The 20,927-nt window shown below is 39.2% G+C and overlaps 1 protein-coding gene across 1 annotated transcript in view; it reads right to left on the bottom strand.

The window, feature by feature from the left end:
• LOC119918514 (LARGE xylosyl- and glucuronyltransferase 1-like) overlaps positions 1-20,927 on the bottom strand; it is a 117,816-nt gene that overhangs the window by 50,939 nt on the left and 45,950 nt on the right. Inside the window, exon 2 of the mRNA XM_038739292.1 lies at positions 19,688-19,874. Coding sequence (XP_038595220.1) covers positions 19,688-19,793 — 106 coding nt within the window. The 5' untranslated portion in view covers positions 19,794-19,874. The remainder of the gene's footprint in view (positions 1-19,687; positions 19,875-20,927) is intronic.

Genomic DNA, 20,927 nt, shown 5'->3' with positions numbered 1-20,927 from the left:
ACCATTTCTTTCTAATTCCAGCTGTTTTATGAGTGTATTTTACAATCCTGTGGTCAGAGGCGTACCTGTTTGATTTCTGCTATTGCAGCTTTTGTTAATACAAACACTTCCTTCTAAATGTTTACCGGTTGTCTTGATACATTCAGTATAATTCACATTTCTAATTCCACCAGTACAACAAAGTCATGTCATACTCCTTGCTGCAACAGAAATACTGTCCTCTTTCACTAATCCATTTAAATCGCTATTACTTTGCTGTTTATAGATGTTTTACATTAAAATCCTTTCAGCTGCTTAAGGGGCATAATGCCTTTCATATTCTGGTATGCTTTTGATTTGAAACATATACAGCAAGTCTTTTTGACAGTTTCTTAACATCAAAAAAACGTTTTGCAAAGGAATACAAAAATAACTAGTGAATGAACACAGCCTTGTGATTATGACATGACTGTAAAAATGTACATTATACTGAATTTGCCATGTGAGCCTTTAGAGTACAGGTGACTCCAGCCTTTCTTCATTTGTGCTGGCCACGTTATTTGAACTCTGGATTTGACCTAATTAAGATTTAAAAAAGGTTATCACTGGGGGACTGCTGTTGCATTAGAGATTTACAACACGGGATGCATTTCTATACTCTACGGTTAACACAGCTTTACACTATAGGCCAGATTTACTATAGGTTTGCGTGAGTAAAAACATGTGCAAACTTGATGGCACCAGCAAATTAACACGCCTGTTGTACATTTACTACTTTTGCCTTAATGAAAATGCAATTTGGGGCGTTTCAATTTTATTTTGCAAAGTAATGGGAGGGTAACATGCAAATACATTTATTTAATACACGCAATGTGATCTAACAAGCTGAAAAGCAATTTCATGTGAGTGCAACAGCATCTGTATTTAATACGTTTGAAAGGAAGGTGCAAACCGCCAAGTGTTGCACAGAGATGGCTGCTGTTATTGTTGCAAGGGGACACAGTAATGAAAGAAGACGTAGAGAAATTAAAAATATTAGATATTATTCTATATCCAATATATAGAAATAAAATTATTTTATTTTATGTATTCGATGAACTATATGAATTGAATTGTTTGTTTTTTGTATTTTCCTTTAGCTTTGGCAATACTGTTTTATTAACATTCATGCTAATACAGCAAATTTGGTTTCGACCTGACTTCTTTTCTCTGTGAGATGGAAGAATTTAGAAAGTTGCGTGGCGCTGCGAGAGCCCCTAGCTGCAGTAGTGCACAAGTAAAATTCATCCAGCCAGAGGGAACGATCACCAACTGTTCACAGCTCGCTGGTATAATAGTGACCCAACCCATTGTAAGTATCGGAGAGGGAATGGGGCGTTGGGGCGTACGGGGCCAGGGCCAGGAGATCACGGTGCGGACGGTCAGTGATTGTTCCCTCTGGCTGGTTGGAGCACGATCTGCTGGCATTTCCTCACGTCTGGGTCATTCCAGCGTACTGTAGCTGTTTCTGCTGGGGTTTCCCAAAGCCTGTTTTTCAGGTGTGCTGTCCCAAATAGTTAGTGGGGTTGGGCTGATAGACGATCATCCATGTGCGAGTCATCAGACAAAGTCTGTTACAGCAAGAAAGAAACATTGTTATTTGATATCTCTACCTGTTTTGGAAGCATATCATATAGCGTGGCTTCTATTTTTGATTCTTTTGTGTGATTGTTACAACCTACCCCAGCATGTGTTGTAAGAAGCAGGTTGTAACAAGGAAACACATTGCATTTGACATCAACTCACGAGGTCTGTGATATTCTTGTAGAGGATTGAATTGGTGCCATTTGTAGTACTTTGTAGAAAAATTTGAGAACTCTAGCTAAAAAATTCAGTGACTTAATAGTTGTTGAAGCAAAAAAGTCTCCCCTACATTCGATTTCCACACACACGCAGTGAACAAAACAAACCAAGGTTTTTACGCAGTGGCTGCTTTCCCTCCCGACTCTCCATTAAGACACAAAACCCTCCACCTCCATTGTGTTTGCTCCTGTTGTCATCTACACAATAATTCTTAGTTAATCACCCATAACAGGTGCTACAATTGCACGTGCAATATTTTAGAATGCACACGCAATTTAATACTCTTTATTCGGGTTGTTAGTAAATCCGGCCCTATGTATCTTTCACCCAGTTGAAGAAACACAAACAGTTGCACAAGGGAGGTTCTTTTGTTATTGCTCTACAATGTACCCCCAAATCTCCTCTGAACTCACTGTTGATACTTTGAACTTCATCAAAATATATATAGTTGGGACTCTCAAAATCGGACTGTCTTGGATGCCATGCTCCCAGTGCATTGATGTGTGTCAGATTTAATTGTTTAATTGTCATCAGCTGCAATGCTCCATCCTCTCCCTCCTGCTCTCAGGCAGATATCCTCTGGGCTGTGGCAACACATCCGTCATGCGATGGCATCTGTTCACCTGGCAGACAGCTCGAAACACCTCCATACAAGTAGAACAGCCAGGCTCCATTTTGTCTAATCGCTTGGATAAGGTGGATGGAGTAAACAGCATCAAGAAATACTATTCATTATTAACTCCAGTGTGTACCTAACCCTATATTGGAGCAAAAGCAGTGGGAAACATCCCTCAGGACACAAAGGATACAGAGATTGTGGAGCTCTATTCTTAGTATTTTAGGAATTTATAGCTTCACAACCACACAATTCAATGAAAAAGCTTGCAGAAAGGTGACTTACAGTACTGCATTAGAAAAGAACTCCCACTGAACACAAATAAATTACATCCATCAGGTCAATGGTGAATTCTTCTTTTAAACACCATTTAGTGGAAGTACAGCAAGATAGTGCATGTATCATAGAATGGTAAATGGTCTGTACTTGTATAGCGCCTCTCTAGTCTTACAACTACTTGAAGTGCGTATACTCTACATCACATTCACCCATTCACAGACATTCATGCACTGATGGGACAGCCAGGCAATTTGGGGTTCAGTACCTTGGCTCTAAGGACACTGGACTCCAGTGCAGACTGGAGGAGCTGGGGAATCGAACCGCCGATATTCTAATTAACAGGCAACCCGCCGTAAAAACAAAAGAGTTCGTAAACTCAACATGTTGCTAAACCACATCTACAGGCAAAAGTGTGTAAAGCTGAATGGCCACATTCAAAGACTCCTCCTGTCTGCATCACACGGCCTCTCTGATCTCTTTCTTTGAAGCCTCAACACTATGAATCGTACAAATGGGGATAACAGAGCACACTCTCCTCAAAAGGTATTCATGGTGCTACACCCTGGTGTTCACATGAAAGAGAAGTAGTTTTACGAAAAATTTAAAAAAGACAGCTTTCACACCTTAACTCACCCAACCAATCACTGCATTAATTGTGGGATGCAGAGAGATGTGTGGGATCCGTTTGAGATGCTATTTGCTTTAGTCTTAATTGAAATGAAAAGGGAAAACAGTACGACCGGTTGCAACCAAAAAGTAGGCTACGCATTACATTGGTCTGACAGCACAAATGTTTGACTGCAAACCTTAAAATAGCTTACAAAAGAACCCACAACAGAAAATTCTGGCACACCACAAATTGGGAATTTTTACTTTTTTTTTTTTTTTTGAGCCATCATTTCTTTTCATTCAGTAAGAGTAACACTGTTCTGGGAACACAGTGACATCCCTGCAAATCCAATGGGGCAATAAACACAAGCAGTCAGATTTCAGACAGGTTATCTAAACCACTTTATTTAAACGTCAAACTGAAAGTGAGCACACAAATAATTTTATCATTGATCCCTTTTTGCACAGGAAAACTGTGTACTCACGATAGATCATTGATTGAATTAGCCCCATTATGACTTCCGCATGCTGTACTTTACTTCGATTAGTCACATGGCATTAAAAATGTATCTATGCAGTTTATTAAAATACTTTATTTTAGACTTAACTTAGGCTAAACACCGAAAGTACTTTTTTTGCTATTTTTGGCAGATTAATTTCGGTGGCCGAATATTCGGTGCATCCCTAGATTTAAATGATGTTTTTTTCCTGGGGCAGAAAAAGGATCCTTCAAAAATACCTTTTAAGATTCAATCTGCTGCTGGAGAAGGCAAATCATATTTAGATTTCCCTCCAAGGGTTCTGTAGAGAATGTCACAACTGTGGAACAATGTTCAGAGTGCTGAGGTCACCTACTGAGTTGAAGCAGGAAGTGGGTTTTCAGAAAGTTTTTAACAACAGTTTTAGACCTTCCCCTTTATTTTCTCTTTCAAACTTTGACATATCTGATATCTGAGTAGACAAAACTACTAAATTAACTCCACTAATAATCATTCATAAACTACCCATTAATAAAATGCGTGGTAAAAGCATGTGTTAATCGACAAAAGGTTTGATGAGCCTTATGGTAGCCCTACTGATGCACAGCATGGTGTGCGCGCCTCCAACAGGATGTGTGCGTGTCTGGACAGATGGATTGTGTCAGATGCCTAATCCTGATATTGGCAGTGATGGTATGATGTGGATGATATCGTGCAGGGACTCACCGCAGCATAACAAGAAAAACTGATGAACTGCCTGGATTAGTGACCTTGAGTGTTGTTGGCTGGTGTGACAGCTGCTTACAGGTTTGAATACTCCCCCAACATTATTTATGCTATATTACATCATGGCACCATGTATCATGTTTACGATCAGTCATTTTTTATTTTACTGTACTGCTACTGCATGGACACTGGGGCTGTTTTCTTTTTCTTTTAAGTTTGTTTAGTTTCCCCGGGAAGCATTTCTAAATCATGACATTGCTGAACATGTCTTGTGTAGTAGTAAGCTCCTAAGACTGATGGAGCATGTGTTTGTGTTTCTGCTGACCCTAGTATTCACTTAAGTACCACTGGAATATACTGTATTTATTTCATTTAGCATGTCTCTACAATTCACTATATTTCAGGTGCAATCATGTGCCATATGCATACAGATGGAATCAAAAATTATTATGAATTCAGAGTGGACCTGTGGTTTTTTAGGCCTTTGACAGATGGTAGTAATGTCATTCAGAACCAAAGAGAGCATTTAAAGGGTACTGGATCCAGACTATGTGTACTTAATGTGTTAGTGTTCCATGCAAGGCAGGAAGGAACGGAAAGTGAGCAACAATATTGACAGTCTCCTTTTTGAAGTGCCTAAATTTGCTGATTTTGACTTTGGGAATAGCCCCGGTTAAAAAATGTGTCTCTTAATTTGCCCTCTGCAGAAACGTGCATCACATGCACATGCGCGTCCTCGCGCTGTTGTAGAGAGATTTTGTCTACTTTGGGTAGATCTCAGGCACTGCTCAGTGAAGCGGATCTGCGAATACAAGTTCCTTTTATTGCATACACGAGAGAGAGAACTCATCCAGCAGTGTGTGTTGTCTCCGTCCCTAAGGAATTTTCCATCTTTTCCCAGTTTACTTATTTCGTGGGAGCGGCTTGGCTGTCACATAATTCTAAAACACAATCTCTCAGCATGACATCTGACTATATCCACACACATAGACATGGGCATGGAATTTTGGAGGGACAGTAGAGGCAAGTTCCTACCAATCTCCAGCGACTACTAAACTGTCCCTAGCAACAATTTTAATCCAAAAATATATGTGTATAACGGACTGTTGTCCATCCATCATTGTATTTGGTACACAAATGGTTAACAGCTCTCGTTTTCTACTCGAGTCAAATGCGTTTTTAAGTTCTGAAAGATTACGTCCTCCCCACTCATAGTGGTTTGGTCCGCTGCCTACCTTTTTCAGACCCTCAGAGACTTTATTTCTAAAAAGACACTAGCGTCAGATAGAGTGAGTTATTCAGACCATCAGGGGAAAGAGAGAAATCTACAAAAGTCTATTATACTGCGGACTAATTTATTCCCCTGCATGAAGCTCAGAGTAATCTCAGCTCTCGCTCTCCTCTCAGGCTGGAGTGAGCGTGAGTTGCTATGGTTATGGGGATGCTGTTTGTCTCTACTCTCTACTGCTCTGAAACCTGGAAGAAGGACAAGAGGCAGACAACACAGCAGGAGACCAAGGTAGGGGTGACAGATAAGCAGCAGACTTTCTAGTGATGAGATTGTTTTGTTTTATTGTCCCCCACCCACAGTGACATGAAATATCTGCCCCTGCACAGAGAGGGAGCGAGAGAGAGAAATTTATATTATCCAGGCAATCCTACAGCATGGTTCTCTTTTGATATCTAATAAAAAAAATCCTTCATGAACATCTTTTTCACCCGGAGCCTTGTCCTCACCAGAAAAGCGATTATATAGGACATTTCATCGTGTTATTATGGCTCATATTTACGTTTATTGTGGCAGCGACGGTAGCAAAGGGAGAACTTGAGTTTGGGTGGTCAGATGGGTCAAACCTCAGACTTTCACTCCACCATGTGAAACCAAGTACATGAATTGAGTTATTTATTTTAAGTTAAATAGCCTCACTGACTTCCGTCACGTGACTTCTGTTATTGATTTCTATCACATGACTTGTAATTTACTTGCTTTAACTCAAATCACAACCTTTTCCTAAACCTAACCAAGTAGCTTTTGTTGCCTAAACCTAAGCAAAATGACTGTTTCACAGTGTTAGCCATCATGTTTATCGTCATGTAAAACATGGACAAACACTGCCAGTAGGAGCAGTAAAATGCTCTGCTGGGTTAAAAACGATATAATATTTTTTTTGTGATTCATCAATGATTATTAATGATCTGAACGTCCTGCGAAGTGCCGACAACTCGGCCTTAAGTGTTGGGTTAAAATTTTGGATTTATTCACAAAGATTTATTGAAAGTGTCTTTCATTTACAGCATTATGTTGAAATTTGTATCATAATAGGCTATACATTAACTTATTGGGAGAAAATCTGTAGTTCTATGTAAAATGAGACATAGAGCACCCCTATAGTGCCAAAATGGTATTATCCTACTTTCATAACACCACTGTGAAGATTTGACTGTGAGATTGACAGCTGAATCAGGCTCCGCCCATCAAAGCATCGAATCTTCGACTATTCGGGGTCAGCCCTAGCAGGAAGAAACAACCTATGTGAACGGGATTGTCACCATCGTGAACTTTTAGTTGATGATTCATTTTCATACTAATAAGTGCGATTTATGATTTCATAGTCATATTGCATGTTGTTTGTTTTCAGTGGCTGCTTGTCAAAATGATGCGGACACAGGCAAAGGAGTAGGCTATCAATTAAACTGCAAATAGTTCACCCACACGTGTGTTCTAAAGCATTGTTTCACCTCTCCCTCTGCTGCACTACATGTACGTATTTTAAACATCTTGTTGTGTAGCAGTTCAAGACAGTTAATTACTGTAGAAGGACGTTTGATTTTATTTTCAATTGGGAATGCAACAGGGTCCACGTTTTCATCCGAGCATGTTTTGTATAAATGATCTAATTAGAAATCTGGATGGAAGCAACAAAATTCAACAAAACTTCCACAAAACAATGTTTTATACTCGCCTGAGGTGTTTTTTTGGTCCATAGAGTTTATGTGACAAATAGGCGAGGGAAACATGTTTGTGGAATAAATAATGATCTAGCGAATTGTACATGACAGATCAGCCGTTTGGTCTGATTACATTGCACAACAACTTTAAACTGGGTTTAAACATAATGAAATTAAGCAGGGACTCTCTGTAAATGTTCTCCAGCACAATTTCCCCCAGAGCTGTCAAAGGCACTGCTGCAGCCGTCGGTGAGACTCTCTGCTATAAATAAAGAGACCCGTTATTAGCACCTCTCCCCTATAGCAGTAAGATCTATACGGCCAAGCTCTTTTTTCCTGACATGAACCTCATGCTCAGGTAGAGTTTCTTTGCCTCAACAAAACGCACCCGTAGGTTCCAAACCACAGAGTGCAAACCTTAAATCACCATGTTTCTTGTGTTATATCCCCACAGCTCACACGGATTCCTCTTGTACATTTAAGGAAGGCCGCCATTATTGCTGTTGATTCCAAAAGTAGGAAACTGCGCTGCTCCAATCTGCACCAGTGACTCACTGTCTGAAGTGTGGATCAGTGTCGGCAGGCGGTCCTGAATGGACATACGCCCTGAATGGACATACGCGTACTTCCTTATTTTGCATTACAGTGACAAACAAAATATAATTCTAACTATTCAGAGTAGACCCAGATTACACAAGAAGCAAATATGGCTACAAATCAACATGTAGATAATAAATAATATTCAACTGCAAAATCTGGTCGTGGAATTTAACAATTACGCAAAATGAGTCAGGTCAAATAATCGCGATCAGGTGATCATGTAATGATTGTGACAGGCCTATTTCTGAACGCCCTCCTGCTGTGATCTGGGACAACACTAGGGTCCACATTTGCATTACACTTTACTTGCAGGTTTTCCACAGTGGAATAACAAAGTTCCAGAAACACAAATGTCCCAATTATTGGGAAGAAGGCAGCATTTTGTTTAGCTTCAGGCATCAACCCACCCCCTGCATATTCATGAGAAGAATGTGAATAAATGATTGTGTTTCTGTCAATTTGGCAAGGGACGGACGGACATATGGACAGATGGAGCAAGGGACGGACAGACATACTTTATTAATCCTAAATTTGGAAATTCTTTTGTTACAGCAGCAAGTTATCAAGGCATTGCAGTAAATAAATAAAAATATCAACACTAAATTATATGTATACTCATTTTAAACACAAATAATAAAATGAGTTAAAATAGCTCAATGCAGAGTAACAGAAAAAGCTTAGAATATTCTATAAATATAAGTATTAATAGCTCTATAGATTCTATCTCTAGAATACCCAATATAGAGAATAAACTAGAATACACATGATGTATAAAAATATTGAAGTTTTGGAATGCAATGAGGTAAAGAAGGAGTCTAAACAGCAAAACATTGGAGTTAGTTATGACAGAACTATAAAACAGAGCTAAATATCACCATGATCATCCATCTGCTGACGTCCGTGGGTTGTAGTCTTCAGTCAATGACTGCAAAGGATTTGCAAATAAATATTAACTACTTGGTGAACGATGTCTTACAAGGGCTGCGACTCTTGGGATTTTCATCTGATGTGGCTGTAAACAGGACTGTGCTTATAGCTGTGGATCGTACTCCTGACTGCTACTAAAACATAAATCCATACTGTAATAACATTACACCCCTGTGGTTCATTTTACAGAAAAGTTCTGTAACTACATAAAACATCTTCGTTCTTGTTACATACTCAGATTATATCATTTAGGCTACAAATTGAGTAAACAATTAATAGCAGTATTAAATTACTGAGAGCCATTGTGTTTTCAGATTTACTAAAAGGAAGATATGTAAAATAGCAGACTTAAAGTCTTAAAGCAGACTTTGTTGCTGTACTCCTAAATGTATCAGCCATATAAAGAAATACTTTTATGTAGTTTAATGCCTGTGGTCAGGTCAAGTGATGCCTCTTGTATTACATGTTGTTGTGTGTGAGTTTTAATTCAATTTATCTGAAAGATTATTTATTATTCTTTTATTTTAATTACACTTACTTCTTATGTATACACCAAATCCTAACACTCTAGTTTCCTCAGCACGACAGAAAATATAGGTTCTTATTAATGTAGTTCCTCTGTTTTTGATACTCAATAGTACCAAAGCATATTGAATTTGAAGATGGAGCCCTAAAGACCAACAGACACTACTAAATTTCAACATTCAGCAACACAGAACTCAAAAGAAGGGACATGAAAGGAACAGGTTATTAAAAATAATAGTTACATTAACTGATCCATGAAAACTATGTGAAGTGTAAAAAGTGATCTTGATACAGTTACAGTTGTTTTGGTTTTTGAGGTACGTATGTATTCCATAGGAATCAAAATTACAACTAGGAAAGTGGTCATTACGAGCAATCCACAATACTTGATGTGCAAGTGCCCCACACTTTGGACCTAGTCTCTCCTCCTGGCTGCACCAACAATTAAACAGAAGATAATACTTTTCTAACCAATTTAATATCTGTGAAATAATTCTAAAAAAGTTTACATAGGTTCCTTGTTTCCTAAAATATTATTCCTTGCTGTCATTATGTCGCTTATTATTACGATTGGATCCATTCAGTTCCACTCATGTATTAGACATACTGACACAGAGAGACCTGTGGCTGTAAAACAAGACCCTACCCAATCCAATTAGACTGAGTAGAATTCTAGACCCAGTCTGACTCGGGTCCTGGTTTGGGTCTTGGTTCCTCAGAGTCTATCAGACCTGTGAAGACCTCGACTGCACACAGTTTGCCCACTCCTGCTTTTGATGAAACAAAACTCTACAGCCAATGATTCTATTGGGAGGCGAAGCTGAAGCGTCGTGGTGAGGCAGATCGCTGTATGTCTTCCCTGAGACTGTTGATTCAGAGCTAAATCAAGTTACAGAGACCTGAAACTGTCATGTTCTGCATGACTCAAATTACATCGTGGTGGAGTGTTCTACACCTTCAAAGATGGTGGTTAAATTATGGGAGAACTGGGACAAGTACAAGGTCTGATGGAATTAGAAAGTGACTGAAATAGAAACAAGAAAACTGTGTGAAAGCTATATGATTGTTACTCTCAGTGACAAATATTCTTCATCTGGCACTATAAATGAATAAAACATCATTGAACCTATCTATTTTACATTCCCATCCAGACCTCTCAGGTCGTATGGGGGGTCTGCTTTCTGTCCCCAGAGTCAAAACATAGAAAATCAGATTTCATGCACCGTATATCTGGAGCAAACTCCCACAAAACGCACATCATCTGCAACTCTCTCTTCTTTTAAAACAAGGCTGAAAACTTTTCGGTTTGCCGCTGCCTTTTCTCTTGGCAGTTTAATGACTTTGAATTTCCTTGCTGCTGAAATGTGCTATATAAATAAACTTGCCTTGCCTTTCTTATGTAATCTAGTTTAGCTTCCTCCTCCTCTAGAGTTCTTATCATAACCATGAAATGAATTCCAGGCTTATGTTGCTAACAGCTGTGATTGACAACAGAGACACCACCACCATCTCAAAGCCAGACACTGACAGCAACAGCTGCCAATCACCTACACACACACACACACACACACACACACAGGCAAAAAGCCAAACCACAAAACCTTCAGGCGCATACATCAAATTACAGCCTGTATGTGGACACTTGTCTTGTTGACATTGGTTAGAAAGGTTACCTCTGGGGCAGCAGAGCTTCTTTACTGATGTGTTTTTCCCCACATTTTGAGAGAAGGCTGCTGTATAACTAAGTCATGTAAGTGGCTCCAGGAACACTACATTAGACATGATTTGTTTGATTGTTTCAGGATCTAGTTCTCTATAGTCCTGTGTGTGTGGGGTCTGTAAAAAGGCGTAAGTCATGCTGACACAGGGGCATTAATTTCCACTTTGGAGCTACCAGAGGGAATGTTATAATATATATAATTCCATAAATGGAAATCCCCGGGGTCTCTCTCTTATGAATATGAAAGACTGTTGTCCGTTTACACACACAAAGGTTCAACCACGCCTTGAAGGGAACTTAAATGAATTAGGCAGGAAGGTTGAAGTAATAAAGTAATAAATAAGTGATTAATGTGGGAGAGACTTACCTGTGAGAAAAATAAAGAGTCGCTTTATTTCACTGAGAAATTTTAAAGAAAACGTGCATTTCCAGACCACATTACTGCCAATTTGAATGAAAAATGGAATTTACTAATCGGGTTTTCTGGGGCCAACTGTGTGTTGTGTTATAAGATGCTCAAGAGTAATTCAAGCTAATACTCATTTATTAATTCATTGGTTTATCCATTCACTAAAGCATTTCTTGTTAGACTGTCTGCCCCAGAGTAGTCATTAAGAGGCATGGCAATGTCGAATAACCACACAATATTAAACTTTGAGTGGAAAGCCAAAATTCCTAGTGTCAGAGCATTTGTTCATTTTAACCTAAGAAAAGCCATTTAGAAGTTGGCAAAACCAGACCCACAAGCTGAACAATAATCCAGACATGGGGAAATGGGAGCATGGATGACATTTTTCTCATTTGAGAAAGTGAGGCTAGACTTAACCTTGGTTTTAGCTGAGCTGAAGAAATCGGCTTTCACAACACAGAAGGTGGTGTTTGGGGTAATTAGACTAAAGCTGATCAAACTTTTACATGGGGAAAATGTCTTGTGCTCTTCTAGTCGGGTATATCTACTGACAGTGAGGAGCAGGGCTTTTCAAAGTCTTTCCCGACTGGGAAAATTCATGTGAACGCCCCCTGAAGTCGGATGAATTGCAGAATTGCAGAATTGTTGACGTCATACACGTGGAAACATGGCGTTATGGTTGATGGTTAGAAACGTTTGATTAATGGGGCAAAATCAAATTGCATTTACAGTACATTTTTTGCTAACGTGTCATTTGTAATATGGTAGTCGTTATAACGGTTAGAAATAGACCCGCGAGGATTAATTAGAAAAGTTATTTATTAGCAGTATTTGCAGTACAAGCATTTTTTTGTGTGGTTTCAGCTGGTGCAGAAACAACTCTGGGACAAAAATCACTTTTTAATAGAGAGCTTCAAACTGTTTCAGCAGACTTGGATGACAATGGCCAAAACATCTTTGTAGTAGCATCCATGTTGTTTCCACATTACGACTTAAAAGCACATGATCACACCGAAGTCGGACGAATAACTTCACAACTCGGGAGATGGGACCATCCGAAGAGCATGTGAATGCACCGTGATGCCTTGGGGGATATAAACAGGAATTATGATGTTGCCATGGATTCATTAATCAACTTCAGCCCTGTTTTTTGCCTGTATTTGTACAATTTGTATTTGTATAACTTTGGGAAATTGGCACCATTAACAGTAGGGCTGACCCCAAATAGTCAAAGATTTGATGCTTCGATGGGCGGAGCCTGATTCGACTGTCAATCTCACAGTTGAAGCTTCGCAACAACACAAGGATCATGCCATTTTGGCGATATGAGGTGCTCAACGTCTGATTTTACATAGAACTACCAGTTTTCTCCCAATAAGTTAATATACATCCTATTACAATATACATTTCAATGTTTAATGCTGTAAATAAACATGTAAAAAGAAAAAAACAACTTGTTTTTAATGTTTTTAAAGTGCGCAAAATAAATCCAAAATTGTAACCCTAACCCTGGGTTGTCAGTGCGCATGTGTAGGCGTAGCGTGTGTGTGGTGGCGGAAGAGGAACACTTGCTGAAGAGACGGAGCCCCAGCTTCACTGGTGTTGTGCCGAATCGTCCGCACCTCGCGGGACTTTCGGATAATTTATCACCGTTGATGAACCACACAAAGAATATTTTAGCGTAAACAGCCGCTACTTGAAATAGACCCGCGAGGAAGCGCAACGTGCATGCAGTTGTGCAGCACGGCAAATACTCTGCACAAGACTGGTGAATGGAGAGGGCGAGAGAGAGAGAGAGAGAGAGAGAGAGAGAGAGAGAGAGAGAGAGAGAGAGAGAGAGAGAGAGAGAGAGAGAGAGAGAGAGAGAGAGAGAGAGAGAGAGAGAGAAAATGGTCAATAATAAGCCTCAGTTTAGCTTTGGCTCGCAATCGCCGTGCACAAAAACACACATGATTCAACTATGTAAATCCTTAGTCGGGGACAGCCCTAATTAACAGTGTACTAGCACTTCCTGTTTGCAGTGTATCCAATCAGGTGCTCAGGGTTTTAAAGTACATTAATCACCACCATGAGCTGTGTGTCACAGCCACCGTTGCAGCTTCAAATCAGTTGATAAACGGCCTAAATCAGCAGGTCAAACTACAATAACTAACCTGATGTTTTCAGAAAACTGGCATGCACCTGTCACTTTCACCTCACAGTATCTGCCACCTTTGGTCAGTGTTTGGTTAGGTTTAGGTCACAAAGACTACTTGGTGAGGGTAAAGGAAATCTAGTTAGTTAGATCATTACAAAACAAAAAGAAATCACACTGACTGTAGGTAGGAGATCGGCTGAGAATCATGATCTCTGGTATCAAAGTCAGACACTTTGTGTGTCCCACTCTTCAGCCTGAACTCCTCGCTAAAATTTATGGCGGCATAATAATGATCTGGTTAAGACGATCTTGGAATCCCGTCTATATTTCTGTCTCACTTCCAGTTTTCTGCAGCTTGTAGCTTCATGTATTTAGTTTTCTCATTTTTGTTCTGCACTGCACTACAGAGTACCCACTGAGGCTTAAAGTCCAAGCCTTGCTACTGAATATTTTAAAAACATAAGTGTTTTTTTTGTGTTTTCCAAACAAATACTCAATAAATTCAATTAGACCTATGAACCTGGCGAGCTCATTCTTCCATGTTCGGCCCTTTGAACTAATTTTTATCCGACACACAGTCCCATCATCAACAACACTGAATCTGTGAGTCATATTTTTTAAAACCCAGCCAAGTGGTTTTGGTGCCTAAACCCAACCAAACTGCAGTACTGATTCTACCAGCAAGGAGTTTCAACACAGTACAGCATCACACAAGTCTTGTTGTTCAAAACACAGAAATATAAACATCTACCTTCACAAAAATAAATAATCTTGGACTTCATCAACATGTTGGATGATGTATACTTACTTACACATTAACTCCCTACTTGCTCCTCTCCCACGACGCCTCTCCTTGTCCCAGGAGGGAGGTGCTGTAAATCACCCTGACACTGTATTCCCTGCCATCGAACTGGTCTCTGTGACTATTTGAGGATTGCTGTACAGTATTATCATCAATATTTCAAGCTAATCAACTTAATAGTTATGCAAAGGGATGTCCAATATGTGGCGCAAGTAGCTGGCAAAAAGACGTAAAAATACATACACATTCTATTTTAATGTGTCAGATAAATGTAACATTTCATAACTTCTGTTGAACTTTTTGCTTTTAGCTTACAGCTACAGGTTAAGAACATCTATGAGGCTGCCACCTAAAGCTGCTCTGGCTGCTGAGCCAAAACACGGTGATTACAAATCTATTTGATAAGGGATTAGAAAGGATTCAGATAAAATTCTACCAAATCCCGGGCCTAGCAGTTACAGACATATTTCAGTTGGTACCTAAAAAGTATTCAGGTTCAATATCCAGCCCTAGCCCAAACAATAGAAAACAGCTGCAGAGCAAAGTACACAAATGTATGTGGACAGGGTGCCCAGATACTTTAGCCATATAATGTATTTTCTCTGGATAAGACCTTATTCTCTACTCTAGAGACTCACCATCTCTCTCACTCTGCCAGACAGATAAACACAACACAGAGGGAGCAGAGAGAGGAAAAACAACATTCAAGACAGGGACAGAGCAACAGAAAGCAATCAGACATGGACAGAGAGCGTGAGAGAGAGAGAGAGAAAGATATAACTACTGTGGCATCTGTGTCAGCAGTTGCCTAGGTAAATCATTCTGTAGTATTCTTAATCAAAATATTCTACGTTTCCTTGACACACACTCCATCCTGAGTGAACATCTAATTGGCTTTCTCCTAAAACGCTGACCATGTGGAAACCTTCACACTTTAATTATCAAACATTTACACCAAACAACATTTGAAAGATATTCACTGTTTTTTTTTTCTACAGACATGTGCAAAGAGGCAGGGGTGGAGAAAAAACTATACTGGGAGAATCCTTCTTTTTAGTCTCTGTTTTATGCTGATGACCTTCTGCTGTCTCCCACTTGGAATAACCATAACAACATCCAGGAGTTTCAACATGGCAGCAAATGCACTAAAAATAAAAGCTTAACTAAGAGAACATTTTGTTCCAAATTCCATTTTAAAATATTTGACGGTGTCATCCAGCCAACTGCGCTGTATAGTTGTGAAGTATGTGGTCCTCTCAGCCATACTCAATGGGCCAAACAGAATCTTTATATTAAGAATTCTGCAGATACATTTTACACGTACACAGAAAAACACCAACAAAATGCACATAGAGCGGAATAAAGCAGATACCCACTGATAATTAACATTCAGAAGAGAGCAGTCAAATTTTAACCTTATCACCTTAAATCCAGCCCCCTAGACAACACTGCTTTCCAAACACCAATCATAGGAAACCAAACTATAACGCAATGTAAAGAAACTTGAACCATAGAAAGAAGAAGCTAAAAGCCAAAGTAGACCAGAAGGTTCTCTGGCCCTAAAAGAGATGGTGAATCAGCAGAATCTCTCTCTACTGTCAGAGACAGATCCTAACCGGGTACTGACTCAGTGACCACACACTGGACATCAAAAAGGAAGACACTAAAAATCATGGCAACCAAAAGAAACCAGAATATATAACATAGGAGAGGCTGAGACAGAGATGCACTTCCAGCCACAATGTAAGACATTCACTTCACCTCAGCTCTGTAATCTCAGATTCCAAAGAACTAAATGAGCTCACGACATTAAAAATACCCAAAGGAGACAGAGACAGGGCGTATACTGATTTACACACACACACACACACACACACACACACAGATGGAAAATAAATGTTTATATAGTTCTCACTTACGTGTATGTTTGAACTGCATTTGTTTTATTTTTATTATTATTAATTCTTTTGCAGGGGAAAGCTCTTCTAGCGATCCCGTCTTTTGTGGTCAAAATTGTCACTATAAGCAGATAATTATTATAACCACATTTTCTTTTTCTTATGCAGATTACCATCTAATTGACATCGGTATATTGATTACATGGATATAAAGTAATGAAATGGACAGCTTCACTAATACTGTCATTCCTGTCAACTATAGTACAGCTGGTAACAGTTACCTACTGTACACACATTAAATGACATATGTATAATTCAAATAAACTATACAGTAATACAGGACTGTGTATCAAATACAGCCTAATGCAGTTAATTATAATTAGACTATAGCCAAAAACAGCTGTTTACAAATACAGTAACATCATTACTGCAAATAGGCTACTAAGTCACAGCTTGGTGTGGTTTCAGTGCATTTCTACATGTTTAACAGGCCTGAAAATAAAACTGCAGGCTTGGGAGGGGGGGGGGGGGGGGGGGGTTAGGCCGAGCCAGGAATCACATTGTTCCTGTCTCACACATTCAGGCCTCACCTACAGCTGATGCTCCCTGCAGCCAGGTCCTTTCACAACTTATCACACTCCCACAAACTGCTCCCCACCGCCAGGAATTTACTGCCAAATCTAATAATTACTTTGCAGACCTTGGTGACTGTTGCATTATAGGAGCGTATTCGCATATACAGTCTCCACTGACTGTGACACTGAGTCAAAATTGTCAATTTAATCATAATTAATAATGGCACTACTGCAGCATTTCAATCCTGCAAGTCAAAGTCATTAAAATGGCTCCAAGAACTCCTTGACTATATTGTCTGGAGGAAGTAATCAACTTTGGACAGGCCTCAGTAATTCATTAATATACCTCCTCCAGAAGAAAAAGAGGAGGGAAGGGTGACTTTGTCTACAGGAAATGTGTTTCTTCAGACTCTGTGGGACAATTCTGGATGTTTGATTATAAGGTATAGTACGCAGTGAAAAAGTACAAGAATTCTGTCATTTATTCATTGTATGTAATGTAATGTTATCTTTGAGTTTGACCAAGGTGTTTTTTCTTCCATGGATTCAATTTGGTGGAGGATAAAAGATTCTCATCAACCTAATAATATCATTTTTTTGATAAAGACAGGGACATATCTAAATTTTTTCCACACTACTGCAATTTTTTCGATCCATGTGAGTCTGCAGTTTGACTACGGTGTTTTACTATTTACGTGCTCAAAACCTGATATATGAGATGGGTTTACCATGATGAAGAGTTGTGAAAATGTGGTCATACATGATTTTGTCACTATGTAACAAGAGGTTGTCAAATTACACAATGGTTTCAAAGTGTGTGTGTGACAAATATTAGTGTCCTGAGTTGAGGTGTCGGGAAGCCAACATACCTCGTCCATGGACATAAATCTCATTTCATGTGTGCAGGTGTTATTGTTTTCCACTCTTTATGTTTGACTGAGAGACATTTTAATGGTTTAAATAGTTTGCCTAGACTTAAACAATGCAGTTTTTTATATATTATATATTTTTATACAATCTAGAGAGAGATGGCCCCATTACAATTTTCTTGGCTGATTCCAATTTCCTATTTCTTTAGTCTGATCTGCCGATTCTGATTTTCTTTTGTTCTAAGACCTATCAATTGACAGCATACTATTTTTGTATGTAATGGAAAATTCTTCCTTTCTTTCTTTATCTGATCCCCATTAGCACCAGCATAATCATTGGCTAGTCATCTTGGGGCCCTTGTTCATTATAAAAACATTGACTTTTAATAACTTTTAATAACTACATTTTCTCCAAAACTGCAGCAGGTTAGATAATAATACCTCCTCTCACTCTAAGATGTGTCAAAATGAAAAAATGTTCCAGGTTAGGCTACTGGACAGAGCTGTATATTGTATGACACAATGACATTGCAGAATGAGTATAACTGTAGGGGCGGGGAGAGAGGGGGTTTATTTGTATATTTTATCTGAAAATATTTGAAAGAATACATTACCCTATTTCTAGTAGGTGACTTTTTATCTCACCATTTTAATTCTAATTTATTCTGCACCTTATTTTAGTGTTTACTCACAAACTGCTTTAATCTGCTCACTTTGTTTTATAAAGTCACACTGGATATTTCCATCCGAGACAGAACCTGAGCCGTGTGAAGGAGGCTTAATGTTAATGAGGTCGCCTATCAAAACAATTGAGACCACCAATCCCAATCTCCACCCTAAAGCCTACACCCTGAGCCCTAACAGACTTAGTTGACGTCAGTGCGAGAGGCTGCAAGGGCCCGAAATGATATAATGGGACAGCACTTTGTGACATATCACATTACTGTGACTGCGCCAAAACAATTGCGGGTTTGGGACTTTTTATGTGAAGAAGAAAACTATATTATCATCACTATCTGGTTGCTACTATTTACATTCTTGCAGACACAAATTCAAAAAATTCTGGGTGTATGTATATATGGATATAAACAATTGTATATATTGTTGTATTTTATTTTATTATTTTATGTTACCACATTCTAATATACATTTAATGGTTCTATGTGTGTGTAGCATGAAAGGTCTACAAACTGTCATTTCATTATTTTGGCCTTACAGGTATCGGGGTTGAAGGACTTCCACGCTGATGACGTGTTGTTGTGTGTTTCTGTGTCGCTGTGCCCATGACGTGACATGCGGCGCAGCATGCACATAACAACTGGATATTTTTGTTACAGTCAAGACAGCATGAAAATCTTAAAAGTAAAAAGATGTTATAAAGAAATTCACTACAATCACTTAAAAGCTGGAGCACGGAATTTATTTTATGCATTTTCTATATTCATTGAAACTGTATTTATAGCAGTAAATCAAATGTTTGATCCAGCGGTCTCTTGCTAGTTCTCCAACAGTGCCTTCCCCACCTTTAAGGTTCATGTAAATGGCAGTGCATCCCAATATCTGCCCAAAGAACATTCTGTATCAGCATGGCTAATCCAACATCTGACAAACAAAGCAACCATGACACCACTGTGTCATTATATAGATGATGACACCAATTGATGTCACGTGATGCTGTATATGTTATATTACAAAGCACTGATGCGTTAATGTGTTTTCACTGTGTGTTCAGAGATCTGTGCTTACCTTGAAAGCCGCCGACTGACAGGTAAAGCCAGGTGAGTGCTGGGATGAACAGCAGGGCGAGGGAGGCCGCCAGGAACTTCCTGCGCCCGCGACACATTCCCAGCATCCTCTGAACCGAAGCAAATGGAAAGAGAGGTAAAGTGACCTCTATGTGGGTAGCAGCTGTTGTCCAGATTGATTCATGGCACTAGAAGAGAAGAGATCAAAGAAAAAAACTTGAAGAAGGAGCAGACATTTGACATCCTCTGTGGCCACAATTACTAGGGGTGGGGGAAAAAATCATAGCATAGTATGGTGATATTTGCCATGGCAATCCTGTATCGATACACGGACGCCAAGTGTCGATATTTTATTATATAAACTGCAGATGGGAGTTTTAACTTTTTGGTACTAGAACAATAAAATCTATTGCTTTTTCAGTCCACTAGAAAACTTAACAGGACCATATAGAGGACTGAAAAAGTGATATGAACAAATATATCTTTTTAGATAAACAGATGTTGACAAAGTTTGACTTTAGGGACCTAATTGGAAGTTGGAAAAGTTTGGAATAAAATCGAATCGCAACATAAATATCGAGATAATATCGCATCGTGGGGCCTCTGGTGATTCCCACCCCTAACAATTACAGCGGATCACATGACTTCTGCTGTTGAACCTCCTGAGCCACATTTTGAATAATGTACTCAAGATTCTGTAGGACTGTTAATTATTCATTATTCTAGGTTTTAAATGGATAGCAGTAAAACCATTAAAAACTAGACATAAAAGCAGGCATACTGGGGTCAAAGCAACCAAACTCAGAACCAAAGGTGACGCAGCACATTGGAGAAGCCATGTTTTAACATGCATTTACTTGAAAGCATGGGCAGGGTAGGATCTCTCCTGCAAGCATCTAGAGCTCATTTAGAGCCCGTTTGCTGAAAGGGCACTTATTGGCAGCATGAGACCATGTAAAGCTAATTAATGTTACATATTGTATTTTTACAAAAATGAAGCATCATTAGATTGTCACCAATACTATTATTAGTATACTGGATGTTATTTTTGGATCTAATTTGGTATAGTAAACCTGCAACGTACAGTATATGGGCTGCAGCCGTGAACTCTTGTCACAGCCATACCCTGGCGTATGGTGACTCTAAATTGCCCTTAGGTGTGAGTGTGAGTGGTTGTTAGTATGTTGTTATGTTAATTAATGTGTGGCGCTGCGATGGACTCTTCCTGGTTACAGAAGAAA

This window comes from Micropterus salmoides, unplaced genomic scaffold, assembly GCF_014851395.1.
Source record: "Micropterus salmoides isolate LMB-PRFRI ecotype aquatic unplaced genomic scaffold, ASM1485139v1 Ms_hic_scaffold_23, whole genome shotgun sequence".
Taxonomy (NCBI): domain Eukaryota; kingdom Metazoa; phylum Chordata; class Actinopteri; order Centrarchiformes; family Centrarchidae; genus Micropterus; species Micropterus salmoides.
The sequence above is the reverse complement of the archived record's forward strand: the minus strand, read 5'-3'. Positions and strand labels throughout refer to the sequence as shown.